The sequence below is a fragment of the Typopeltis vanoorti genome, chromosome 3 (assembly GCF_054136105.1).
Source record: "Typopeltis vanoorti isolate ZY-2024b chromosome 3, IOZ_Tvanoo_1.0, whole genome shotgun sequence".
Classification (NCBI taxonomy): domain Eukaryota; kingdom Metazoa; phylum Arthropoda; class Arachnida; order Uropygi; family Thelyphonidae; genus Typopeltis; species Typopeltis vanoorti.
In genome coordinates this window covers 126,956,931-126,982,275 of record NC_143551.1, presented here as the reverse complement: position 1 = coordinate 126,982,275, position 25,345 = coordinate 126,956,931, and the positions used below count along the sequence as shown (strand labels likewise).

Genomic DNA, 25,345 nt, shown 5'->3' with positions numbered 1-25,345 from the left:
GTTTATAAAATTAAAGTTAGTGGGTGTAGAGTTCTGTTTTAAGTGTTTCATTAAATCTGAATTGTGTTTACTTTGACTGTATTGAAATCTGGCAGAAACTTCCAAAACTGATTCTAAGGAACATGTTTCTTGTAAATATGCTTCTTGAAATGAAGGTATTTGTCTTTATGAGGAACTTAGGTATAGACATTTTCACATATTAGAAAGTAAAATGAGGTACTACATTTAATTAAATTTTCTTCTATTATTGGGTTGTACATACAGTTTCCTGTCCTGTCCTGTCAGGTGTTTTCTCCCTCCAGGAGATTGACTACCATGTGTCTCCAACATGTCCTATTCTGTGCCTCTCTGATGCATTCCTCATATGAAAGATAGGTCCAGTCTTCTATATTTGTCATCCACTCCAGTCTTTGTCTTCCTCTCCTTCTCTTTCCCTCAACAGTTCCTTCGAGAAGTGTCCTTTGTAGGCAGTTATGGCTCAGAATATGTCCAAAATAGCTGACTTTTCTCTTTTTAATTTCTTTCATCAGGCTCCTGTTTATGCCTACCATCTCTAGTACCTCTTCATTTGTCTTTTTGTTTTTCCATGATATCCTCATAATTCTTCGCGGCATCCACATTTCAAAGGCCTCCAGTTTTTTCACACTCAGATTGGAGAGAGTCCATGTCTCTACTCCATATAATATAATATTGTGGACCATATGTAGCATTTGGAGATTCTTCTGTCCTGATATTCTCTGTGATCAAGTGTCCGAGGTATATGTATGTTTGCACTTGTTCTAATTTATTTCCTTTTATATTTATGCATATTTTTGGTATTTCCTTTTCTCTTGAAATTATCATGATTTTTGTCTTTTTAAAGTTGCAACTGAGGCCATACTGTTCGCTGTACTTGAGGGTTTCATCTATAAGAGTCTTGAGATCATATTTGTTTTCAGCTAGAAGAACCATGTCATCTGCATATCTTAGGTTATTAATATTTCTTCCCCTACAGTGATTCCTTTGAAATTACTAATTTTATTAAATATTTCTTCTGAAATATTTAATAATGTTCAGGTACAGGTTGAAGAGAATCGGAGAAAAGGCATAGCCTTGTCTCGCACCTTTCTGAACTGGGAATTCTTCTGAGGTCCCCCTATTTATTCTCAAAGATGCAGTCTGTTCCCAGTAAAGATTAGTTATTAGCCTAATGTCTTTTCCATCCATGCCTATTTTTGAAAGGATTTCAATTAATTGTTCATGTTGAACATTGTCGAATGCTTTTTTTGTAATCTATGAAGCAGAGGTACACATCTTTTTTTTTTTTTTTTCTAGATATCTTTCTATGATGGTTCTGATGCATCTGAACATCCAGTTTACAGTTGGACAAAAGGAAGATTCTAAACAGTTCATTTCATTTGAAAATATATAAAAAAAATTATCGGGTTTTAGCTGCCAGCTTGCTTACCTTTTTTTTACACAAGATATGTTAGCTATGCCAGTCATTTTTCTCCCCCCCCACTAGACTGACTAATGCAGACTATCTGTTCAAGCTTATGTCCTGTCCCCATTTCTAATTGGAGGTTACCAGTTATAATGTTATTGAAAGTTTATTTTTCACTTGGTTAGAGTATAATAAAGGATTAAACTAAATTTATTATAGTTATAATGTTAGCTGATAGCTGAAGTTTTCAAGTTATTTTTGAAAACTTCAAAAATAACTTGAAAAAACTTGCACACATTTATTTCATTCTGATGATTTCAGGTGTGACATTAAACTAATGAAACATTTTGAAATTTAAATGCTAATTTTGTATTTTCATAATTTCATACTCTTTTAGTTCTCATCTTTCTAATTTCTCCAGTTATTGTTTGCATTTGTACTATTTTATATTATATATTTGATATGTACATGCCAATCTTTTGTATTCAATCATCAGTGTAAAATTTCCTGTCATTTTCTTTTACTGACTTTACTAAAGCCTTTCCTTTTGTTTTCTAGTTTTAATAGAAAATGCAAATAAATTTAATGTGGTTCCTCTCTCAGAATTACTCCAAACACTCTATTTTGTGATATCATTTGTGAGGAAATCAGTTCACTATCATGAAAGTTTGTGCTTTTTTATCCAGTAGTGATCTTAAAACAGCATTGTTCTCTGGGACTTCAGCTGGATCTTTTATAGTTCATTAGTGCTTCATTTCATTATAATGTGCTTCTACTGTAGCACTATTTTTATAAAAAAAAAAAAAAAATCTATATTTTTGTCACTTCCACCCACAAAAAAAAGTTGCAACTTATAGTGCATTACCATGGTTGGGCTAAGGATTTCTTATTTTAAAAAATTTTATTTTTTTAATATTTATTTTTGTATGTCCAGAAACTGTACTTTAAAGGCCACATATGAAACTTTTTTTGAGCCATGTCGAGTCTCTGATAAATAGTGTAGTCTTGCACTGGGTAATGAAATTCATCTCTTACCTAAGGACAATTGTAAACATCTATGCGCATGGCAGGATTCATGCTTGCAGCCTGTTTATTGGAGAGTGGGTACGTTAACCACTTGGCCAACCAGACCAGGCCAATATGGCTTGACATTATACAAAAACTAATGTGCAAGCAGACTTTGCATCATGTTTAGTACTTGTTACATCAGACTTTGGATCATATTTTATTTTAGGAATTTTACTAGAATCTCATAAGTTTCTAAAATTATTAGAAATTAAAAATCATTTCAAAAATGTTAAATAATTATAAATATTTTTCTTCCAGTTTTATGTTCCAGGAAGCAGATATCTATTTCGGCCACAGGTGTATATTACTTTTGTTGCTCACATGCCATGTTGTTCTCAAAAAGTACCACAAGTATGTATGAAAACTGTAAATGTTTAAATATTCATGTGTGCACAATACTTTTATTAGTTTGTTCTCATCATGATGGTTAACTTTTTTTTTACGAAAGATTGTAGACCTATTATGGATTAACACCACAGATGATCAAGGGTTAGAAAAATTCTCCTCTAGGAGTCAGACATGGAACTTTTCAAGCGATTTCAGTTCTCCAATAAGTAGAGTGATAGAATAATGGGTGATAAAATGGACAATGAAATGTTTTATTGTCCATTTCACATTTTGAAGTTCACCTACATAACTACTTGAAAACTGCCTTCCAGTCAAGAAGTTTATCTTCATGTTTGGTGTTGAATGTTATTTCTACTCCTTCCTTTCCTTGATTGCTATTGCCTGAATATAACATCCTATATTTATTTAGTAGGATCTCTTTTGTTTTAGTCTTCTTTGTCTCCAACAACAAAACACATACCATCAGTAATAAATGTTAATGAAGCTACAAATATTTTGTACTGAAAATAATATTACATCATCATTGCATGTACAACAAACAAATCAAAGAACAAAAATGCAAGGTACATACAACAATTGATTTATCAATTAAAACTAGTTGCTGTGAATTAGACATTAATATTAAATATTAAAACTGTATTTTTTGAATGGCTTCATACATGCAAGAGAAAAAAGCATAATTTATTACTCTATATATTTTGCTCAATATGTCATAAACTTCTTTCAGGGAGAAGACAAAACTGGTAACATTTTAAATTCTGAATATAAGAATGAGTCATACAGCATGCATATAATATCATCGTGTCTCACTTGCGATAAAGCATATGCGCATGTCTCTATTAAACAACTAGTAATATTAAACCTATTTTCGATGTTTACATAAAATTAGAATCTTCTCCCAAACTTTTTTTTTTTGGGGGGGGGGGGGAGAGAATCATTACAATTCAGGTTAGGGCGATGTAAAAGGGCTTCACAACTTTCTCTGATCTGAAAATGCATTCATATTTTAAACTGCTTGTATGGTGAAGATTTGCCTCATCCCACAGGATACTATGTTTAGTGTTAATGCTGTGCTAGACCAAACTTTGAGGTTTCATGTATTCAGTGTGACAGATGAGAAATTTTGTTGATTGGAAAATATGTGGGAAGGTGATATTTCTCCAAAATTCTACCAATAGGTTCAGAGATACCAGAAATATAAGGGATTGTAACCCTATGATCTATTGAAGAATCCTTAGGTGTGAATCTAGGAGTCGGTTATCTTTTGGATTTGATGAGGACTGTGACGATTTAATTCCATTCAAGTTTTCATAGTGAGAAGTCATTTTTGTAAGCTTCAGGGAGAGGAGTGTACATTATTCACTCCATTAAATAATGACTTGATAACACTAGTTTTTTGACAGGTGTGATGAGCAGACTTTTGATGAATGTATCTGCCAGTAAAGGCAGGTTTCTGAGAAACGCTGGTTGACAAATTACTAGAGGCTGTGTAAGTAAGAAGGATGTTCAAGACTCCAGTATTTTCTTTTTCCATGGTGAATTGAATGTGTGGGTGAAGCCTATTGATCCAATGTAGGAAAGTAACAAGTTCATTTTTGAGAATGAGGACAAACTGAAAACATAGGTGTACAAAACCAAAGAGAAGGTTGGGGATGAATGCATGAGAAGGTATCTTCTGAAAGGTTCAAAACATAGTTTTCTCAAAGTGGAGACTGAGGGCTACCCATCATAGTGCCGTCAATCTGTTTATAGGTCTTGTTTTTCCAGCTGAAATATCCTGATTGTATAGCAAATTCAAAAATCCTCACAATATCAGGTGAGAAATCATCATATAGAAGCAAATCACTTCTGCGTAATTGAATTCAATGCACTGTTTTCATTAAAACAAAAGAATCGTATCTATTTCAAAAGCAGATAAAGGAATAGCTGTAGTGGTAATGGATAAGGCCAATTGTGAGTTGACGATAGACTGTCTTTTTACAGGATTTCTCGATTGTCTCATCTCACTCCAACATACTGACATAATGGTTAGTTTTGACATCTCCTCCCTATTCACAAATGTCCCACTCAAGGAAACCTTAGAGCTCATCCAAGCCAAATTTCTTCCCGATATCTCAGCCCTATTTCAGTTCACAATGAACTCAGACTATTTCGTTTGGCAAGGGAAATTCTACAAACAGATAGAGGTGATAGCCATGGGTTTACCATTCTCCCCACCCCTTGCCAACTTCTTTATGGAGACTTTTGAAGAGAAAGCCTTAAACTCAGCCCCACAAAAATCCACTGTTTGACTTCGCTACACTGATGTGTTCGCTATTTGGCCACATGGCTCAGATACACTCCACTTCTTAACATACTTAAACAACCAACACCCGAGAATCCAGTTCACCTTGGAAAAAGAGGAAAACAACAGTTTTCCTTTCCTAGACACTCTAATCACTCGCCAGCCTGATGGATCTTTGGTTTTCTCTGTTTACAGAAACCCCACCCATACAGGCAGATATGTTCACCAGCAATCCCCCCCCCCACAACAATATGGGGTTATAAAAATACTATAACAGGGCAAAATTAATTTGTACAAATGGCTACAACCCCCAAAAAATCAAAAAAAAAAAAAAAAAAAAAAACAGTTCCCCCCCCCCCCTTTCATAACAAAGATTACCCTAAATCCATCACCATTTCCTATATCTGGGGCACCTCAGAAAAGTTAACCAAAATCTTAAAAAATATGAACTTTTATATTTTTTTGATCTTTAAAATATGATCTTTTATTTTTATATGGTTTGTAATCTTATTACAAACCATATAAAATTGTCATCCCATGTCTGCTCCACCAAAGATCAGCCACTTCCCCCTAGACCTACCTGGGGTATACCAGGTCCCTTGCAGCCGTAAACTGTCCTACTTTGGCCAAACAGGCAGGACAGCAAATGTCAGGATTTCGGAACACAAAGACTACATCTGGTTTCGCCAGTACAGCAACTCTGGGCTTGCTGACCATGCTCTGGATACCCGCCACAGAGTACGTTGGAAGAAAGCCACGTTGATACACCACATCAGATTTAAATATGAACGATTGTACATGGAATCAGCCTCAGCTCTAAAAAAACTTTCCAAGCCTCAACAAATTTGGATGCTTGAGACTGCCCCAAATTTGGGAAGCTTGCATCTTGAGAACTTCGGCCCAACAGCCAAGACAACCCAATATAGCTCGCTAGGGGACATCTTTAAGGCTCTAGGAACAACAGTAGTTTTCTCGCTTCTGCTTCATTTGCTTTTTGTAGTGCCTGTGTGTGTATGTGTCATAGTTGTATGTTCTGTTCCCACGAAGATGGCAATGTGATATTGCCAAAATATAGGAGGTATTTATTAAAGTTTCTTTTAATTAATATTCCAGTATACATTGTAAATTCCTTAAATAATTTAATAGTCATAAATATGCTCCTTGATGAAGTTGTTAGTTGGGATCAGAATACACTTTGTGTAAGTTACACACTCATTTTGGAAGGAAACCTTGTTTATATGACTACCAGAAATTCATAAAGAGGCTGTAATCTCCAGTCTTTCATCAAAAGTTTTATTTCTAATTCTGCTCTCAGACCCATAACTGGTTCGAAAACTGTTGTAAAAATTTATCAAGGTTGTAGCTGTAGTGGTAATATATATAATACTTATTTTCTTTAAGTTTTGATTCTATACTTTGTTTGAAATATATACTTATTTATCTTGTTTATTTCAACTCACTTAACTTATTATATTTAAGAGTCATGACTCTGTCGCTCTTAATCCGTTGCTTGACTTCAGTTAATCCTTTCTTTCAATTGGACCCCCCATTCTCAATGTCGTAACTATGCTTAACCACATGCACGAAATTCTAAAATTCCTATCTTTTAGGAATATCACGCAATTCCTAAAACATAGGAATTGCCTCTGACTAGAGTCAATCCCTTTGTCTGAACAGTAAGAGTTTTTCTTTATTGATTTCTGAAAAATTTATTTATTACGACTGCACCATCAGAAATTGCAGATAAGACTTGAATATCCTTCCTAAAAAAACACTCAGCAAGGCACGGATATATCTTACACATTACTATATCAAGCAATGCAATACTCTATTCTTCAGTCGTGGCTACTTATTTCCCTAGGTCACACAGGTTTGGTCTTTTTATGAGAAGTGCATTGGCATATAGAAATCAGGCAAGTTATTTGACAAACAAAACAATTTATTCATGCTAATTAGAGTACAATAAAGTTAACACTAAGCACACAATCTTTTTCCCGACTGAATACTTCTCAGCAATATTAACTTAGATCTTAAGTTATCCAATCTAGTTCAACAATTCTCCTTTAGGTAAACAGGCTAAGGTAATATTTGTGCCTATGCTTATGTCATACAACATAACAGACCTACACATACTATTCCACAGACAAGCTTAGACAATGATGATTTCACATTAACTTTCACCTTGTAATAACATTATCTTATTTCACATAACTAAGCAAGTTATTTCTCAATGGTTAGCTAATTGCCTTCAGTCTTGAAGTAATACTAACAAAAAAAAAAACAGCTAGAGCAATCTCTGCTACAATTTCTGCCCCTAGTTAAATCACATATAATAGACCTTACTTGGTGTTTAGTCATCAAGTCCATATCAGTAGACCCTTGAGATCATTATCATCATCCTCCCTCTGATTCTTGCTTACACACACACGGCAACATTTCCAACATCGATGAGGACACTTCGGGCAGAGATCATCAGGAACTTTTGCGGCTGGAAATTCGGAATTTACTTTCTACACTGCATAAACAACCCATCTAGCATTTTCGGGCGTCTGTTGGTTGGAGCGGGGTCCCTTGACATATGGCAGGACATACTTGAGCCAGGAGCCAGAACATAGACTGGGCAAAAACGAACTTATCCAGTAAACGTGTGGACAGACTTATGTGTTCGTCGAACATGTTGTTTATTATTTTAACGGTATAATAGAACACAGAAACTAAGTAAATAATTAATTTATTAACTTGATGCTGATATTTCGCTGGTGTTACAAGATCAGTCAACATACAAAATTATCGATCGCAATCCCACCAACACACAAAAGAATAAGGCACGAAAATTATTGAAAAAAGTCACTTCCTGGCCCAAAGACACAGTTAACAAACTCAAACCCTTCCATGTTAAAACACCGAGGATCTATGGAGCACCAAAAATTCACAAACAAGGCACACCCCTATGCCCAATTGTGGACAGTATAAATAGTCCCACATACAAACTGGCTAGACATTTAGCTAAGCTACCAGCCACTCTCACAAACAATTCTCCCTCCTTTGTCAAAAATTCAGCACACCTAAAAAGCATCTTACAACACCTTACCCTAAAAAGCTCAGACTTAATAGTAAGCTTTGACATCACTTCACTATTCACAAATGTACCACTAATAGAAACCCTCAATCTACTGAAGTCACACTCCCCCCCTGACATATTTGAACTATTCAAATTCACAATACATGCAGGATATTTCACATGGAAAGGGAAAATATACAAATTGATGGGACAGCCATGGGCTCCCCCCTTTCCCCCCAGCCAACTTTTACATAGAACACCTGGAAAAACAAGCAATCAATACAACCACTCTCAAACCAACACTTTGGCTACGCTATGTTGATGATGTGCTTGCTATTTGGCCACATGGCCCTGAGACATTGAAAACATTCTTAGCACATTTAAATAGCCAACATCCAAAAATCCACTTTACGATGGAACTGGAAACCAACAACTGTCTGCCCTTCCTGGATACACTCATCACACGTCTCCCAGATGGTTCCGTATCATTTTCAGTTTTTAGAAAACCCACACATACAGGCAGATACTTACACAAACAATCACACCATCATCCCTCTCAACAATATGGCATATTAAAAACGCTAACCCATAGAGCGAGAGCAATCTGTTCCAATGACAAGGCTCTTACTGCTGAACTGACTCACTTACGCCACACCTTCTTGGCCAACGGCTACAATCCACATAAAATAAACAAAATACTAAACACTCCTAAGAAACCCCTCCCACCATCCACCACAGAGAACTACAACAAAACAGTCACCATCCCTTACATTAAAGGCACATCCGAAAAGATCTCAAGAATTCTCAATAAACATAAACTACGCACTACATTCAGACCATGTAGCAAATTAGCCACCCTCATCCGCTCACCCAAGGACAGCATTCCTCCTTTATCACATCCAGGAGTCTACCAAGTACCCTGCTCATGCAATCAAGCCTACTACGGTCAAACAGGAAGAACTGTTAACACACGCATCAGCGAACATAAAAGATACGTCCGGAATTATCATTATGGGAAGTCGGGCCTGGCAGACCATGCTCTGGACACCCCTGCACACAGGATCAACTGGAAAAACACAAAAGTACTACACAGAAACCCGTATAAATCAGAGAGATTGTTCTTAGAGGCGACAGAAGCCCTAAAACACACTCCAAATCTCAACAAATATGGCTGTATTAACTTGCCGAAGATCTGGGAGACAGTCATATTAAGAAAAAACTAGCTCTTTTCTAGGACTCTAGTAATATATGATAGCGTTTTTTTTGTTTTTTTTTTCAGATAGAGGGCGCCAAAATCAGGACTCTAGTCTTTGTGTTGCTGCTACAATTTTGTTTAAGTACACCATGTTGTTTTAGTCTCACGTATTGTGACAAACAGTGTTTTTGTGCTCTGAAGATGCTGGTTATAACACCAGCAAAATATCAGCATCAAGTTAATAAATTAATTATTTACTTAGTTTTTTACTTAGTTTCTGTGTTCTATTATACCGTTAAAATAATAAACAACATGAACTTATCCAGTGATGACCATCGAAACGACCTCTCCTCCTAAGCGGTCTTCTAGCTAACTCGACTCACCTTCTCCAAAACGAACCCTCTTCATGACGACTGACCTTCCTCAAAAAAACTTCCTGTCCACGTCTCTCCCACTCTCTCGATGTCTCCCCCCCTTTTATGCTGCTCAATTGACCTTAGTTCTTGCTACCTTTTTATTCCCGTAGGTATTCATAGAAGTCTTTCCCCCCACCTTTTAGGTTGCTGCGTAAAGGCGGGAAACCCCGTACATTATTGATCTTCGTGTGTGGAATGGCCTTAGGTCTTATTCTTAATCCTGTCTGGGATAATTTTTCGTCTTAACAATCTATTGTTACAATTCATTCAGACATTTTTTCTTTGTTCTTTGTTGTTGTACAGCAAGTCATTAGTTAAATATTAACCAAAATTACAAGTATTTTAAATTAATTTGAATTCCTAAGCAAAATCAGTATAGAAGGAACCTAATTTAATTTTTCTGTCTATACAAGATTTTACACTGTCTTATATACAGCTAATTTAGTGTTTTGACTAATTTCTCTTATTCCATATAAATTTATTCAGTTAACTTTCTACTATATTAGCTTTGTTAATTCTACTCGATTTCCATATTTAATTGCCATCTTTACTAAAAATTGTGTCCAAATAGCTCAAATGTTTTACTTCTGTTTTCCATCAGAATGCAGTTGATTCAATGCTTCTGCCTATTTTCATTGTCTTTGTCTTCTTATTGCTGATTATTATACTGAATTTATCACTGCAGTTCAAAAGATGACTAAACTGATTCAACTCATCCGTATAGATGAGTTTAGTCAGGAAGTACTGCAAACCTGAACTGGATTTATTTAGAAGTATAACATTCTGTGTAAAGTAGAGTTGATCTTTCCTTTATAGCATGATCCATATAGATGATGAATATCTGTGGAGATGACATCTTATCTCAGAATATAATTCTGAGGATATATTCTCAGAATTCTCAGCATATAATTCTGACTGCTGACATACAAATCAAATATAGATGAAGTATTGCTTGATATAACGTTCCATTTACACTATACACTGTGCCCTATTAAGTAATGAGACAACAATTATTGCATCAAAACAAAGAACTATATTTGCAATTGTCAATTACACAGATTCAAAATAATTTCCCTCCAACTCCACACAATGTTTATATCTGTCATACTGGTGTTCGAAGGCAAGGTGGAAGTCCTGAATGGGAACCTCTTTTATTGTCTGGGGGTGATGCCACGTTGGATATCCTCAATGTAGCTGAAGCCTCTTTCGAGGCATACTTCATCTTTGGGAAGAGGAAAAAGTCTGCGAGGTCAAATATGGTGAATGGGGGGGGGTATGTTCAATCATATGGATAGACTTCCAAGCCAGAAACTGCTTCACAGACAGTGCACATTGTGTGGGCATGTTGTCGTGCAACAGAAACCAATCGTTGTGGAACAGTTCTTTTCTAACATGTCACATGGGACGTACAGATGTTGCATTACTTCTAAATAACACTGACCTAGCTTTCACCACATTTTCATTTGTCCATGTAGAAACTGGCTGTCCTCCCTGGTTCATCCTCCAGGGACTCCCTTCTCTCTCTCTTTAAACATTGAAAACCAGCGGAAAACATCTGTGCACTGCTTAGTCATTGCCGTAAACTTTTGTTTACAGTGATGACTTCTGTAGCAGTTTTTTCCTTATTTACAGTAAAATTTTATCACATCACTTTGCTTCATGTATGGAATGTATGGAAAATAAAACAAAAAGACAAACAAAGATTAATAACAGCAGAAATGAAGTTTATGAGAAAAACTGCAAAGTATGCCCTATTTGATCACAAAAGAAACAAAGAAATTAATGAAGAATTAAACCAAGAACCAGTAATAGAAAAAATTAAAAAATATAAACACAAATGGATGGAACATGTTCAAAGAATGAAAACAGAAAGATTACCAAAACAAGCCTTAAAGTACAAGTCATTAGGAAAAAGAAAACCAGGACATCCTCTTAAACGATTCAACGATGACTTCTAAGCCTGGAACAGGCCATGCTAGGCCTATGATGCAACTTTTGACACGCTTCCACTCTCACACTCTTATTTCAGTGGTTGCCACACGACAACTGCTGCATTACTCTACTCAAAAGTTGCACCTGCGATTACAACACATCCTAGCAGTCAAAACTATAAACACATTTGTTACTTTTATTCAACAGGCTGTCCTGTAAAAAATCAATTTCATTACTTAATGGTCGCACTGTGTATAACTGTAGTGTTTTACACAGCAGCAACATTTTTCTTGGCATCTTGTTATATTCCCATGGTTCTTCTACTATTTGTCTTAAGGTTAAAATTTGATCGTGACAACATCTATTTGGCCCGAATCCAGATTGTGTTTCTCCAAACTTCCCTTCCACAATTTTTCTTGTCTGTTTCTCAAGTATACTTGTATAAATCTTACCAGAAACACTCAGTAGGCAAATTCCTCCTGTATTTTCACGCTCAGTTTTATTTCCCTTTTTATAGATGATACTATGAGATCTCTATTCCAATCAAGAATTTTACCCACTGACCAGGCCTTCTGAATTACGTAGCCTAAACACTAAAACTTTTATACCCTCCATATTTGAGTATTTCTACTCTAGCTGCCTTTCCACATTTCAGACTTTTGATGGCGTTTTTCTACTTCAAGTATAGATATGTATTCCTGATTGCATTCCAGTTGAGTGTTTCTGCCATCATCCTTTCATTTAGCAGTCTTTCAAAGTAATTACTCCAAACATCTAGAATATTTTTATCATCAGTTTTCATTTTGCATTTATCATCTCCAGTTCCTTTTACGTTATTCTTTCCTTCATTTCTCTCCTTTTTCACTAGCCTCCATAATGTTTTATTATCCCCTGATATTTATTTTCTGTGTCCTATCAAAGTCTTCCTATGACTTTTGTTTAGCTAGTTTTATGCAGTGCTTAGTGCTTCATTTTCTTAAATTTTTTTTTTCTATATTATCTAAGATTACATGTTGACTTACTTGCTACAAATTTTTTATGTTTTATTCTTTTTCTTTACTGCCTCTTCCTGAGTCAACCATGGGATTGTGATTTTTCTGTCCTTGCAGACAACCTCACCATATTTCTCTCTGGCTGAATCAGTCAACATTTTCTTCAGGGTTTGCATTCAATGTTTTGGTTCTTTTTTTTTTCCAATCTTTTTGTAATGTTTGCATGTTTAAGTATACAGTTCATATCTGAAAACTGCTCAACTTTGATTCATCTTAAAACTTTCACACTATTCTTTACAATATGAAATTCAATTTTATCCTGCTCCAAACCAAATGGTGATGACTTCCAATTTCAAATCCTCTATACTGTTGTGTCCTGAACCAGTGGGAAAGCATCGCTATCATCTATGACATAGCCAATGAGACTTTCTTATTTCTTTCATCTTCTTTCCATGTGAATTTGTGCACATTTTTGTGTTGGACCATGGTGTTAGTTATAACCAGTCGATGTGCTGAACAGAAAACCAGCAGGCACTTACCATTATTATTATTGGCTTTTTCTTTTCTCCAAATTTTCTCAGAACATTTATGTCTGGTAATCATTTCCTACTTTGCTGTTAGATCTACTAGGTCAACTTTTACTTTTTCATTGCATCAGCTGCCTTCTCTTATTACCTTGATTACCTAATTATCTAATGCCTCAAAAAAATTCCTTGACGTCTAGAGTATTTTCTGTGTTCTTGATTTCTTTCTTATTAGAACCTTCTGTGGGATCATAGGCACAAATAAATCTGATTGTCTAGTTCCCAATTCTGATAATTGCTTACATCATTCTGCTTGATAGTGCTTGCTGTTCAAGAAGATTATCCTCATATTTAGTGTCGAATACTACAGTTACTATTTTTCCATGATTGTTATTGCCTGAACATAACGTCTTGTATTTCTTGCTTAGAAAGATTTCAGCTGTTTTTATCTTCTTTATTTCGGTAACATCTAATATGTCAGTCTGGTACTTATCCAGCTCTTATGCTAGTTCCGTTTCTTTTCTATTGATCTGATCTTGATGGCACCAATCTCGAACTATGTTAATGTTGAGTCAGGATTTGTTCCAGTAGCTGACTTTTTGCTGTTTGCCCTAGTTCTTTGATGAAAACAATGGGGGGGGGGGACATGTTAACTGGCAATGTCCCAGCTGGCATGAAATTCTCTCATATATTGTACCATTTTTCATTATGGTTTAAGCCAATAAGAATCCAATTTGGTCAGCTTACTCAAATTGCCAGCCCATCCTTGTTTCTTCAGTATACAGGTGATACCTAATAGGGTGCACCACAAGGTAAGGATTGGACATAAGGTCAGAAGCCTTGATTGGTTCTCTACATTTCTTAAAAAGCTATCTCCTTCCAATTATCTAACTTTATTCTACTTGACAAGAAATTAAATTCTTGTTTGCTGGTGTCGTTGGCTGAGTATTTATTGTACACACCCACTCTCCAAATATCAGGCTCAGAGTTGAAATCTTGCAGTGGATGCAGATGTTTGTGATTGTCTTTAGGAGGGAGACAATTTCATTGCCTGGTGTGAGACCACCTATTGGAAACCTGAAGTGATGTGAAAACGTTCTCCATTTGCTCTCTAGAGCAAAGTTTCTGGACTATTAAAAAAAAAAAAAAAAAAAGCCTTAGCCCACCCATGGTATGAATGTTCCATAGGTTTTAGGAAAAACCTTTTGTGGTGTGAGCTAGATAAAAATCCTTTACTCAAGTGGTAAGCAAGTAGAAGTTGCATGTGAAGTATCTTCACAACTAGACTACTTGTATATAGTAGCAGTAGACATCACATCAATTGTTTTAGTGTCCCATAATGCAAAGCACACTGTTTTGGATGTGTATTGCTTTATAGTAAGGGTTATTTCTCAGACTAGTTTTGATCTTTGAGGTCTCATCAGTGGGAGCCAAACCCAGGAAAATATGAAGGTTGCAGAAGTCATACCTTTTCCACATACAAGTAGCAAAGAGGTGTATCACTGTATTAAAATATTCTGGATCTTAGTATCTTCCTGAATCTGACTCCCACTGATGAGATCTCATTAAAGATCAAAACCGGTCTGGGTATTGACCCCCCCCCCCCCACCTCTACGTATCCCAAAGGAAGTGTGCTTTGCATTATGATGTATTAAGGCAATTGACGTGAAGTTAACAGCCTCTGTATACAAGTAACTTAGTAATGAAGATACTTCACGCACAACAAACTGTTTGCTTACATTTAGATTAAGGATTAAACATGAATATAATTTCATATCAACTATAATTTACTTTGAAACAAAGTGAAAAAACTTTCTACAACTTATGTGACAAATTAAATTTTGCTGTGATACGAAGTTCTTCCTCAGTATGTATATAAATAAGGAATATATGCATAATCAAACATAACGGGAAAAAAATAATGTGAAGGCTTTGGAATTGTGAGTTAAAGGAACTTCTAAATACATTTTTGTTATACACATTTAGATCTGTGGGTTTTCAGGTGACTTTCCATCCTGTCTGCAAGATATCCCTGTTTTTAGGTTCTTTGAAGGAATTCCCTTCTCTTCCTTTTTTTTTCCCTATTGACCTTCCCTGGTTTTTATTACATCCATTGCACCTGTAATTTACCTTACTTTGGCCAGTCTTGAAGATCTGCAACTATGTCTTAAAGAATCAAAATTGCTTTAAATATGATGAACTGGAATGATCTGGTCTTGCAGAACATGCTACCACTTAAGTACTGAGGTTCTGTGAAAAGGACTATTTTAAAAGCCATTTCCTTATTGAGCAGTTATACATTCACTGTAAATCATTGCTGTATCATTCCAGTTTTGACAGATATGATGGTTTACTGTTATCTCCTCTCTGGGTGCTTGTGCTTTCTTGCTCTGCCCAATTAAGTTATTTTATTTCATTTTTTTTTACATTTGGGCTGGTACAATATGACTGCTACTCAAATCTCATGATTTCACTTTCACATTCATGTTTTACTTTTCTGTTATATTTGTTTATGCCTGTACTCCACCATTGATATCTGAAATGGTTTCAGAAAAAAAAAAAAGCACATTTAAGAATTAAAAAAAAAATTCAAAGCACTTAAGTATTATTAATCTAAATATTATTTTTAGAATTTTTTTCTTTACAAACCCAGAACATCAATTTGTTGCATTCCTGGAAATACTCCAGATATTTATTTGGACATTATGCATCAGATATGTTAGTAGTAAGTACCATCACAAAGAATTTATTATTTCTGATGGTACATCATTGTGATGATTTGCATCCTGGATTAGGTGTCTATAGCTAATCCCTTAAGTTTAAATCACTCATGTATATCATGATTTCTGGATTATGCATGCCTTTTGCTATGTTGAAAGTGCCTATCACATATCAGGATAAATGGTCAACATGAATGTGTTTGTGGTTAGCACTGATTTTCATATAGGATGTACCATTCATCATTTGCTTTAGTAGTGTCAATGAGCCTAAGGAGTATCGAGCCTAAGGAGTATCATAAAAGCATTTTTCAGGTCATCACTTCACCACTACTGCTAATTTCTTGCATTATTGTGACTGAACATAATGAATATGCCTCTGTGGGGTTTTCATATGTCCACATGGAATAACAGAAAACAAGATTCACTACACTCAGTGTTTCTCCAACCTTCTTATATGTACCCAATGCTGATGTTGCCCACTTTAGCTGTAGCTGCCCTTTTTTTTATTTTTATTTTGACAGTGTTGTTATTTGTAGTTCTACCTTCATTTGGTGTAAGTACATGTTGAATTCATATATGTTCCCTCTTAATGCATAAGTATACAGTGATATCATTTGACCAGTTGCACATCCATTCACATTCTCAGCATTTATTTGCTGTTTATTACACCATTCTTCATTTATCTAAAATAGTCTTGCATGTGGCTATTTTAGCAGTAAAATAGCTTGAGTTACTCTTAGCGACCTGTTTGGCTCTCACTATATGTCATTCAAAGTCAGCTCATGATCTTTGTCCGATATTACATATTTTCCTAGAAGCAGTGTACTGTCCATTTAGAGCAAGTGCTGGACACCATCTAAGGATGGCAAAATTATCATTAATTAATTGTCATAAAATAATGATATAAAATATTTTTCTTCATAGAAAGATGTTTCATTTTTAAGAAAGTAAGACAAAATCACATAAGAGCATTATAATCATTGTTCCGCTTTATTTTTGCAACATTAATTGTGAATTTTTTTTTTTTTTTTTTAATATCACTTTGAAATATAATAGCCACAGTCTCTAGCAAATCAGTGCTGTGTGGGCAAGGGTCACGACAAAAGCAATCTGTTTATATTCCGTTTTGAAGAGTTGGCGATCGTAATTCTCAAGGACTCCAGAAAATGATACTAACACAGCAATTAAAATATGAACTTTACAATAACCTAATTAAAGTTCTTATTTCACTACTTTACCATTTTCTTCACAAAAATAACAAGATAATTGACTAGTCTCTCTTATACAAGTTTATACAATGTATGTGTGATCTTAATTGAAGAGGAAAAGTTAACAGATTAATTTTTTTTCCCTCTAAAAAAAAATCACAGACCACTAGATTTAACCTAAATAAATATTTCAGATAGACCTATATTAAAGAAATATTTTGATTTACCAAACCTAGTCTTGTGAGATATCTTAGAATAAAAAAAATTCTTTGTCATTTCTTAATGAGAAATTGAATATCAAATTATGGTAAACTATTACACCAAAATAAGATTCATCAACTTACATGAAATGAATATAATATGCAAAACTGCATGATTAACTATGTACTATATACCACCTGTGTTGCTATCTCCTTAAAATGTCAGTATAAGTAACCATTCATATGTTATTATCCTTAGAATACTAGATCTGTCAAATCTGTTTTACCACCACAATTTCATCAAAAATGAAAACTTGCACATACAACATAGAAAGAGAAATTAAATCTTTAAGCCTCAAACATGGCAGGGAAAATGTCTTGAAGTAGCAGCTATACTAAACAGGTTTGACACACAAGCCAGTAACATGGTAACAAAGAGGAAAATCTATTAAAAAAAAAAGAGAGAGAGAAAGAGTTATAACATTTACTTGCTGTAACAGGACTTTACATTATAGCCAATAGGCTGATCCTCTTCCATTGACATTTAAAACATGCAGGTCCACTGCATTAAGGTTCATTGAGAATGGAATAATACAAGTGATTACCATTATTAGGTCCTTAATAAGAACACTTTTTTCTAGAATTCATATTTATAGAAAAAGGTTAGTTATCATTCTCCTTAAAACTAGCTATATATTATAAAGACAGAGTTAAGGCTATCTGTTTCATAGGGATGACATGAACTATAGGCCTCCACATAACCTTGCAAAAATATTGGCTACAGTGAAACATTAAATCCATAATATGGCATAAACATAACCAAAAGTTGGCAGTTGCTTTCAATGTTCATAAGTAATTCATATTCCAGAGACATAGAAAAAACAAATTAGCTAAACCTTAAAAACATACAATTATACTCAACTTCTTTATCCACCCAACAAGTTCCTAATCTGAACTTGTTGCATGAGTTTAGGTTGTTAGACAACCTAAACTCATGCACAAAGGAACCTGATTTGTCTTATACTGTCGAGGTCATAACTTCTTAGGATTTATATAAAGAAGACTTTTCCAAAGAAGAAAATATAAGATAGTTTTAAAGCGAATAAAAGTTGAGCAGTTATTGATGTGACCTGTAGACATACATTATTCAAGAAAAAATGAAAGAGTTTGGGAACAGGAACCAAACTTTGGAGATTCAGTGGCAAGCCCTGAAGAAAATACTGATTGATTCAGCCAGAGAGGCATGTGGTGAGATTGTTTGCAAGGATAGAAAAATTAGATCTCCATGTGGACACAGGAAGTTAAAGAGGCAGTGAAGGAAAAGAAGAAAGCATATCAAAAGTTCCTGTCAAATAAGTCAGCTTGTGCTCTTAGAGAATATAGAGACAAATGCAAGAATGCTAAACACTGTGTAAAACTAGCTAAACAAAAGTCATGGGAGGACTTTGGCAAGAATATAGAAAATAAATATCAAGAAGGTGGCAAAATATTCTGGAGGTTGTTGAAGAAGCTTAGGAATGGGGGAAAGAGTGCTGTAAAAGGAATTAGAGATGATAAAGGTAACATGAAAAATTGAGGAAAAGATATCCTTGATGTATGGAGTAATTGCTTTGAAAAATTGCTAAATGAAACAAGCAGTGATGACAGCACAGTGGTAAAAAAAACACTCAACAGGGATTCAGTCAGGAATACATATCAACATTTGAAGTAGAAAAGCCATAAAAGGCCTAAAATGTAGAAAGGCAGTAGGAGTAGTGATATTCAACCAGAAATGCTCAAGTATGGAGGTATAAAAGTCTTACAGTGGCTGCGCTTCATAGTTCAGAAGGCCTGGACAGAGGGGTGAATTCTGGATGATTGTAGTAGAGCTCTCATAGTACCCATATATAAAAAGGGAAATAAAACTGAATGTGAGAATTACAGAGACATTTCTCTACTGAGTGTTCCTGGTGAGACTTATGCAAGTATACTCGAGAAACCGTTGAAGAGGATTGTGGAAGAGAAGCTTGGTGAAGAACAAGCTGGATTCAGGCCAAATAGAGGTTGTCAGGATCAGATTTTCACTTTACGATAAATAGTTGAGAAATCATGGGAATATAACAAAGATCTGTATTTAAGTTTTGTGGATCTGGAAAAGGCATATAACAAGGTGAAAAGAGAGAAGCTATTCAAAATGCTACAGTTGTATGGTGTCAGTAGGGCATTTTATCAAGCAATACTTAGTCTTTATTTGAGTTGTAAGTCAGCAGTTAGAATTGAAGGAAGTACAGGAAGATGGTTTAATGTTAAATCTGGTGTCAGACAAGGATGTACATTATCTCCCCCGTTACTCATTGTCTATATGGATCACATTATGAAGGAAAGTGGTATTAAACCTGATATCAAAATTGGAGATGTTAATCTCAGCTCTTTGCTTTATGCGGATGATGTTAATTCTAAATAAATCTGCTACAAGTCTGCAAGATTCTCTGATTAAATTGAATTACTAAAACACTAAATTAGCTGTATACAAGACAGTGTTCAAACCAATTTTAACTTATGGACCTGAGAGCTGGGTCAGAAATAAAACACTTGACCAAAGACTAGAGACTGCAGATATGTGAGTCTTGAGAAAGATTAGGGGCATGAACAGATGCATCAATGGCTATTAAAAATGAGGATATTCAGAAGGAGCTTGATCTTGTTAGCATCCAGGAATGTGTTAGCATAACTAATCTCAGGTGGTATGGTCACTTAAACAGAATGGGAAAGGAAAGATTAGCTAAACAAGTGTTCTTGGCCAGGTTGTCAGGAAAAAGACCCAGAGAAAGACCAAGATATAGGTGGATTTATACAGTAAAAAGTGCCTTAGAAGATAGAAATATAAGATCTGATAATGTTGGAGTCTTGACAGGTAACAGACTGATTTGGAGGAAAATTGTAGATAGGGAGTTAGTAATGATGTAAATTTTTCATGTAGTACTCTCATATCCTGTACACCCCCTTGAGGGCACATTGCAGGAATTTGATGATGACTCTTCCAAAGGACAGATAAATGAAAGAGGAGAATCAGAAGTTGGTTAGCAAGTTTAAAGCCGAACTGCTGATGAATATTGACCAGCAACTGTTTTTGTATCTTTAGAGGACATTGGAGGAATGATGCTGACCAGTTCAGTGCAGCAAGTGTCGATGAAAATAGCTATGGAAAAGGTATAAAGCTGCAAAACAATGTCTGTGAGAAAGATTTACAAAGTTTCTTGGAGAGAGAGTAAAGGGGTCATCTGCTAAATAGACTCTCCTCTTCAGGATAGCAAGCATTTTTGGGAGGGCTTTTTAATTCACCACCCCAAATTTGAGAATACTCATCTAAGCTTAGGTGGATTTCAGATTTATATAGTGTTTAGGAATTGTTCAGATCAGAATAGTATCTTGGATAGAAATAAGAGAAGAGTAATCTGATCTTTAATGTGGATTTATGACTAGAGTTGACTTTCACTATAGCAAACAGTGATATGACAAACTCACTCACCATGACAAATTGGAAGTCCTAACTGTGATACCACATATTTTGTGCTTTGCTATGGTGAATTTCTTTTAGCAAACTATCCATTATAATAAACTGTTCCTTTGGTTCCCTGAGTTTTCTATAGTGACTGAGCTTATTATTAAAGATATTTTTGGTGTTAGTTAACTAGGTTTTCTCGTTCCACTGGATAAAGGTAAGGAGATCAGTGTTTGATATATTGATATCAAATAGCTTGAAGCTCAGTTCATTTGAGCACTAAAGGGTATGTCAAATGAAGTAGAGGAATGGAATGCACCGTCATCAGCAATACCATGGGTAGGATTTGAGGTCATTGTGAGAAGAGTCATTGATATATAGGAGAAGCCTTTGGAAACCTTGCATTGGTGGAGAAATCTTGAACCTATTCATCATGAAACATAGCAAAAATGACAAAGTAAATTAGTAACATATGTACTAAGGTTCAGAAGGCCAATTAACATTGATAGCTAATAGGGCATCTATGAAGGTGGTCTGAAAAGTTCTCGGCCTAACAATGAAAAAATGAATTTATAATTTCAAAATTATTTTTATTTTTCAACATAATCTCCATTAAGACTGATACATTTATTCCAGCGATGTATTAGTGCCATTATCCCGTCCCTATAGCGGTTCTCAGTAAGATCTGCAAAATACCCCTAAACAGCTGCAATCACCTCTTGATTCAAAGAAAAATGCTCAACAGCGAGGAAGAGTTTGTTTTGGGAAGAGACAGAAGTCAGAGGGAGCCAAATCTGGGGAATAGGGTGGATGTTCCAACAATTCATAGTGCAGATCCCTTAATTTTCCCATTCCCAAAATACCTTTGTGGGCAGGTGCATTGTCCTGATGAAAGATGTTTTTTCTTCTGCAAACTGGGTCTTTTCTCATGAATTTTTTCATCTAGCTTGGTTAAAAGATAAGAATATTATTCCCCGGTTATTGTTTTATCCTATTCAAGATAATTAATAAACAAAATGCCTTCAGCATCCCAAAACACTGATGCCATGACCTTTCCTGCTGATGGAACCGATTTTGTCTTCTTTGGCGCCGAACAACCGGCTTCTGTCCACTGTTTTGACTGCTGTTTGGATTCTGTGTGTAATGGTGAATCCGAGTCTCATCCATTGTAATAAATCAATGCACAAAATCAGTTTTATTCTTAAAATGCTCCAAGCACTGTTCAGAGATTTTCATGCGAGTGCGTTTTTGATCTGCTGTGACAAGCATGGCACCCATCTTGTGCAAAACATTTTCATTTGCAATTCTTCATGCAAAATATATCCTACACATTTTCTTTTGAAATACCTATAATATCAGCAATTTCAAGGACTTTGGCTTGCTGGTCATCCAATACCATATTGTGCACTTGATCAATGATTTCTGGTGTTATACTTTTTGGACGTGCTTCACTTGGATCATCTTCAAGGCTGATATGGCCACGTTTAAACTCGGCAGCCCATTTTTTAATTGTCGCAAACAAAGGAGAAGAGTGCCCATAAACTTTTATGAACTACTTGGAATGAATTTCATTTGGTGTTGAACTTCTTTTACAAAGAATTTTATAACTGCACGATACTCAATTTTATCCATTTCAAGGGATACAGACAACACTTTTGCTTCAGACAGCTGTATAAAACAAACTACTTGATAGAATGATTTGCAATTTCACATGGATGCTTATGACAGATGTACCAACTTGGAAAAAAAAATATCTTGCTGATAGTGTTGCCATCTATGGTCAAGGCCGAGAGCTTTTCTGACCACCCTCCTAGTCAGATCCAGTGAAATGTTCTGAAAATATCAAGAGTGACCACATCAGTTTCTTCAAACATTCCATGGTGTATCTAAAGGTGGATATAGTTGGATAAGAAATATGTTGTGGAGTGAGAGCAGTGTAATCTGTATTGGTAATCATAATTAATTGACAAACCTTCAGATTGTAAAGATGTTGGCGGTATTCTTATATTCCAGTTTTTTCTATAGCTGTTGCATTCACTCATATCAAAGTTTTCTGAAATCAAAAAACTATGTAGGACTGGGATGAAATAATTTACTACCTAAATAAAGTAAAACATTAACATTGATATAAGGATAAGAAAGTCATTTTGCTTCTTTGCAAAGCCTTGATGCAACCTGAGTCTTTTGTTTCCAGATCTGATTTCAGGTTTCTGAGATTATGCAGATACAGCATAGATGGTGCAAAGGAGAGTGTAAAAGATGAGATTGTGGGATGTAGATTATGAGAATAGATTGATAATTTGTGGATTCTGCTCTCTATCATATCACCTCTTTCTCCTCCAAATCCTATATAATTGGGCAAAATTATTCAGTTCTGATAGCAGTGCTGTAACTACTGAACTTGACCATATTCTCAACACTTTCTTAGCCAGTGGCTACCTACAAAATATTAAAACTCTGTAACTGCAACCCCATCCTTCAGAGTAGAGATTGCACAAAATCTGTCACCATTCCATATATCTGGTGAACATCCGAAAAATTACCAAATCCTAAATGCAACCTTACAACTACATACAGACCACATCAAAAATTGGCATCTGTTATCTGCTCTACCAAAGATCAACCAAGTTTCCCAGACTTAACAGGTCCCTTGCAGTTGCAAGCTGTCCTACTGCAGCGAAAAAGTTAGGACAGCCAATATCAAAATTTCTGAACACACTACTACATCCAGTTCCAATATTATAGCCACTCTTGACTTGCTGACCATGCTTTGGACACTCGCCACAGGATACACTGGTAGGACACTATTAACTGCAGCAAATAAAAATGAGAGGTTATTCCTGGAATCTGCCTCAGCCCTGAGAAACTTTCCAAACCTCAACAAATTTAAGTGCAAGAAACTGTCCCAAATTTGGAAGCATTCATCCTCAGATCTTCAGCCCAACAGCCAAGATCACTCAGTTCAGCCCCCCCATTGGGATGCATTTAGATCTCTAAGCCCAACTTTGGTTGCCTCATCTCATCTTCTTTATAGTCTGCGCGGTTAGCCTAGTGGCTATGCGCCTCGCAACCATATGCCTGGGGAAGGAGTGTCCTAGGTTCGATTCCCGTCGGTGACGTGAGGAGCTGAAGGATCTTCCTCAGCCATAGCCAAGTTAGCCAGTCTTGGGTGTGGACAGCAGAGTTTTTTCCCCAGTTTATTCTGGGGTTTTTCATCCTGCAAAGCAGGCAAACTGGCCTTGAGAACTTAACACTATAGGCCATAGGATATACCGGGGCATAGGGCTGACCACCTTATCCTGTAAACGGAGTGAGGTCCGATGATCCCTGAAGAAGGCAATGTAATGTTGCTGAAATATCGCAAGTATTCAAGTTATTATAATTAACGTTGAGTATATGTTGTAATTTTCTGAAAAGTAATAGTTACGAGACAGGGAAATGGAAAAAAAAAAATCGCTACCAGAAATGACTAAATTTCAAGACAATAGAAACAGAATACAAGAAAGTGCAATTGCAAAACAAGAAGCAAGAAAAAAATTCAGATGGAACAATTTTGTAACAGATCTAGAAAAGGATATATGTAAGACGCAACTAAACCTACAAAATAACATGGGGGGGGGTTAAAATACAAACACATTTAGAAAATAGGTAATTTCTTTTCACAATGTCTGCACTGACGATGATAAAAAAGTAAAATTTTATGTAACAAAGAATGATCTGAGCAAAAGTATTATGTCAAAACTAAAAAAAATACAATCAATAAGATGAAAAATAGGAAAACAACTTCTGAAATTCTTTAACATGGTCTGGATTTCTGGAAAAACTCAAAAATCTCATCATCATCATTATCATCAAATTCCTACTATGTACCCTCAATGGGTGTACAGGATATGATAGTACTACATGAAAAATTTACATCATTATTAATTTCCTATCTACAATTTTCCTCCAAATCAGTCTGTTACTTGTCAAGACTCAAACATTATCAGATCTTATATTTCTATCATCTAAGGCACTTTGGACTGTATCAATCCACCTATATCTTGGTCTTCCTCTGGGTCGTTTTCCTGCCAACCTGGCAGAGAACACTTGTTTTGCTAATCTTTCCTCTCCCATTCTGTTTAAGTGACCATACCACCTGAGATTAGCTCTGCTAATGCATTCCTGGATGCTGACAATGTCAAGTTCTTTCCTAATATCCTCGTTTTTAATATGATATTGCCATTGATGCCATCTGTTCATGCCTCTAATCTTTCTCAGGACTCATATCTGTGGTCTCTAGTCTTTGGTCAAGTGTTTTACTTCTGACCCAGCTCTCAGATCCATAAGTTAAAACTGGTTTGAACACTGTCTTGTATACAGCTAATTTAGTGTTCTAACTAATTTCTCTCTTATTCCATATGAATTTATTTAATTGACTTCCCACCATACCAGCTTTGCTGATTCTGTTGTCTATTTCTATATTTAATTTACCATCTTCAGTAAAAATCATG

General features: G+C 35.5%; 1 protein-coding gene across 1 annotated transcript in view; it reads left to right on the top strand.

The window, feature by feature from the left end:
• LOC150108543 (KICSTOR complex protein SZT2-like) overlaps window positions 1–25,345 on the top strand; it is a 1,022,772-nt gene that overhangs the window by 18,711 nt on the left and 978,716 nt on the right. The window contains exon 4 of the mRNA XM_090390485.1: window positions 2,750–2,842. Coding sequence (XP_090246611.1) covers window positions 2,750–2,842 — 93 coding nt within the window. The remainder of the gene's footprint in view (window positions 1–2,749; window positions 2,843–25,345) is intronic.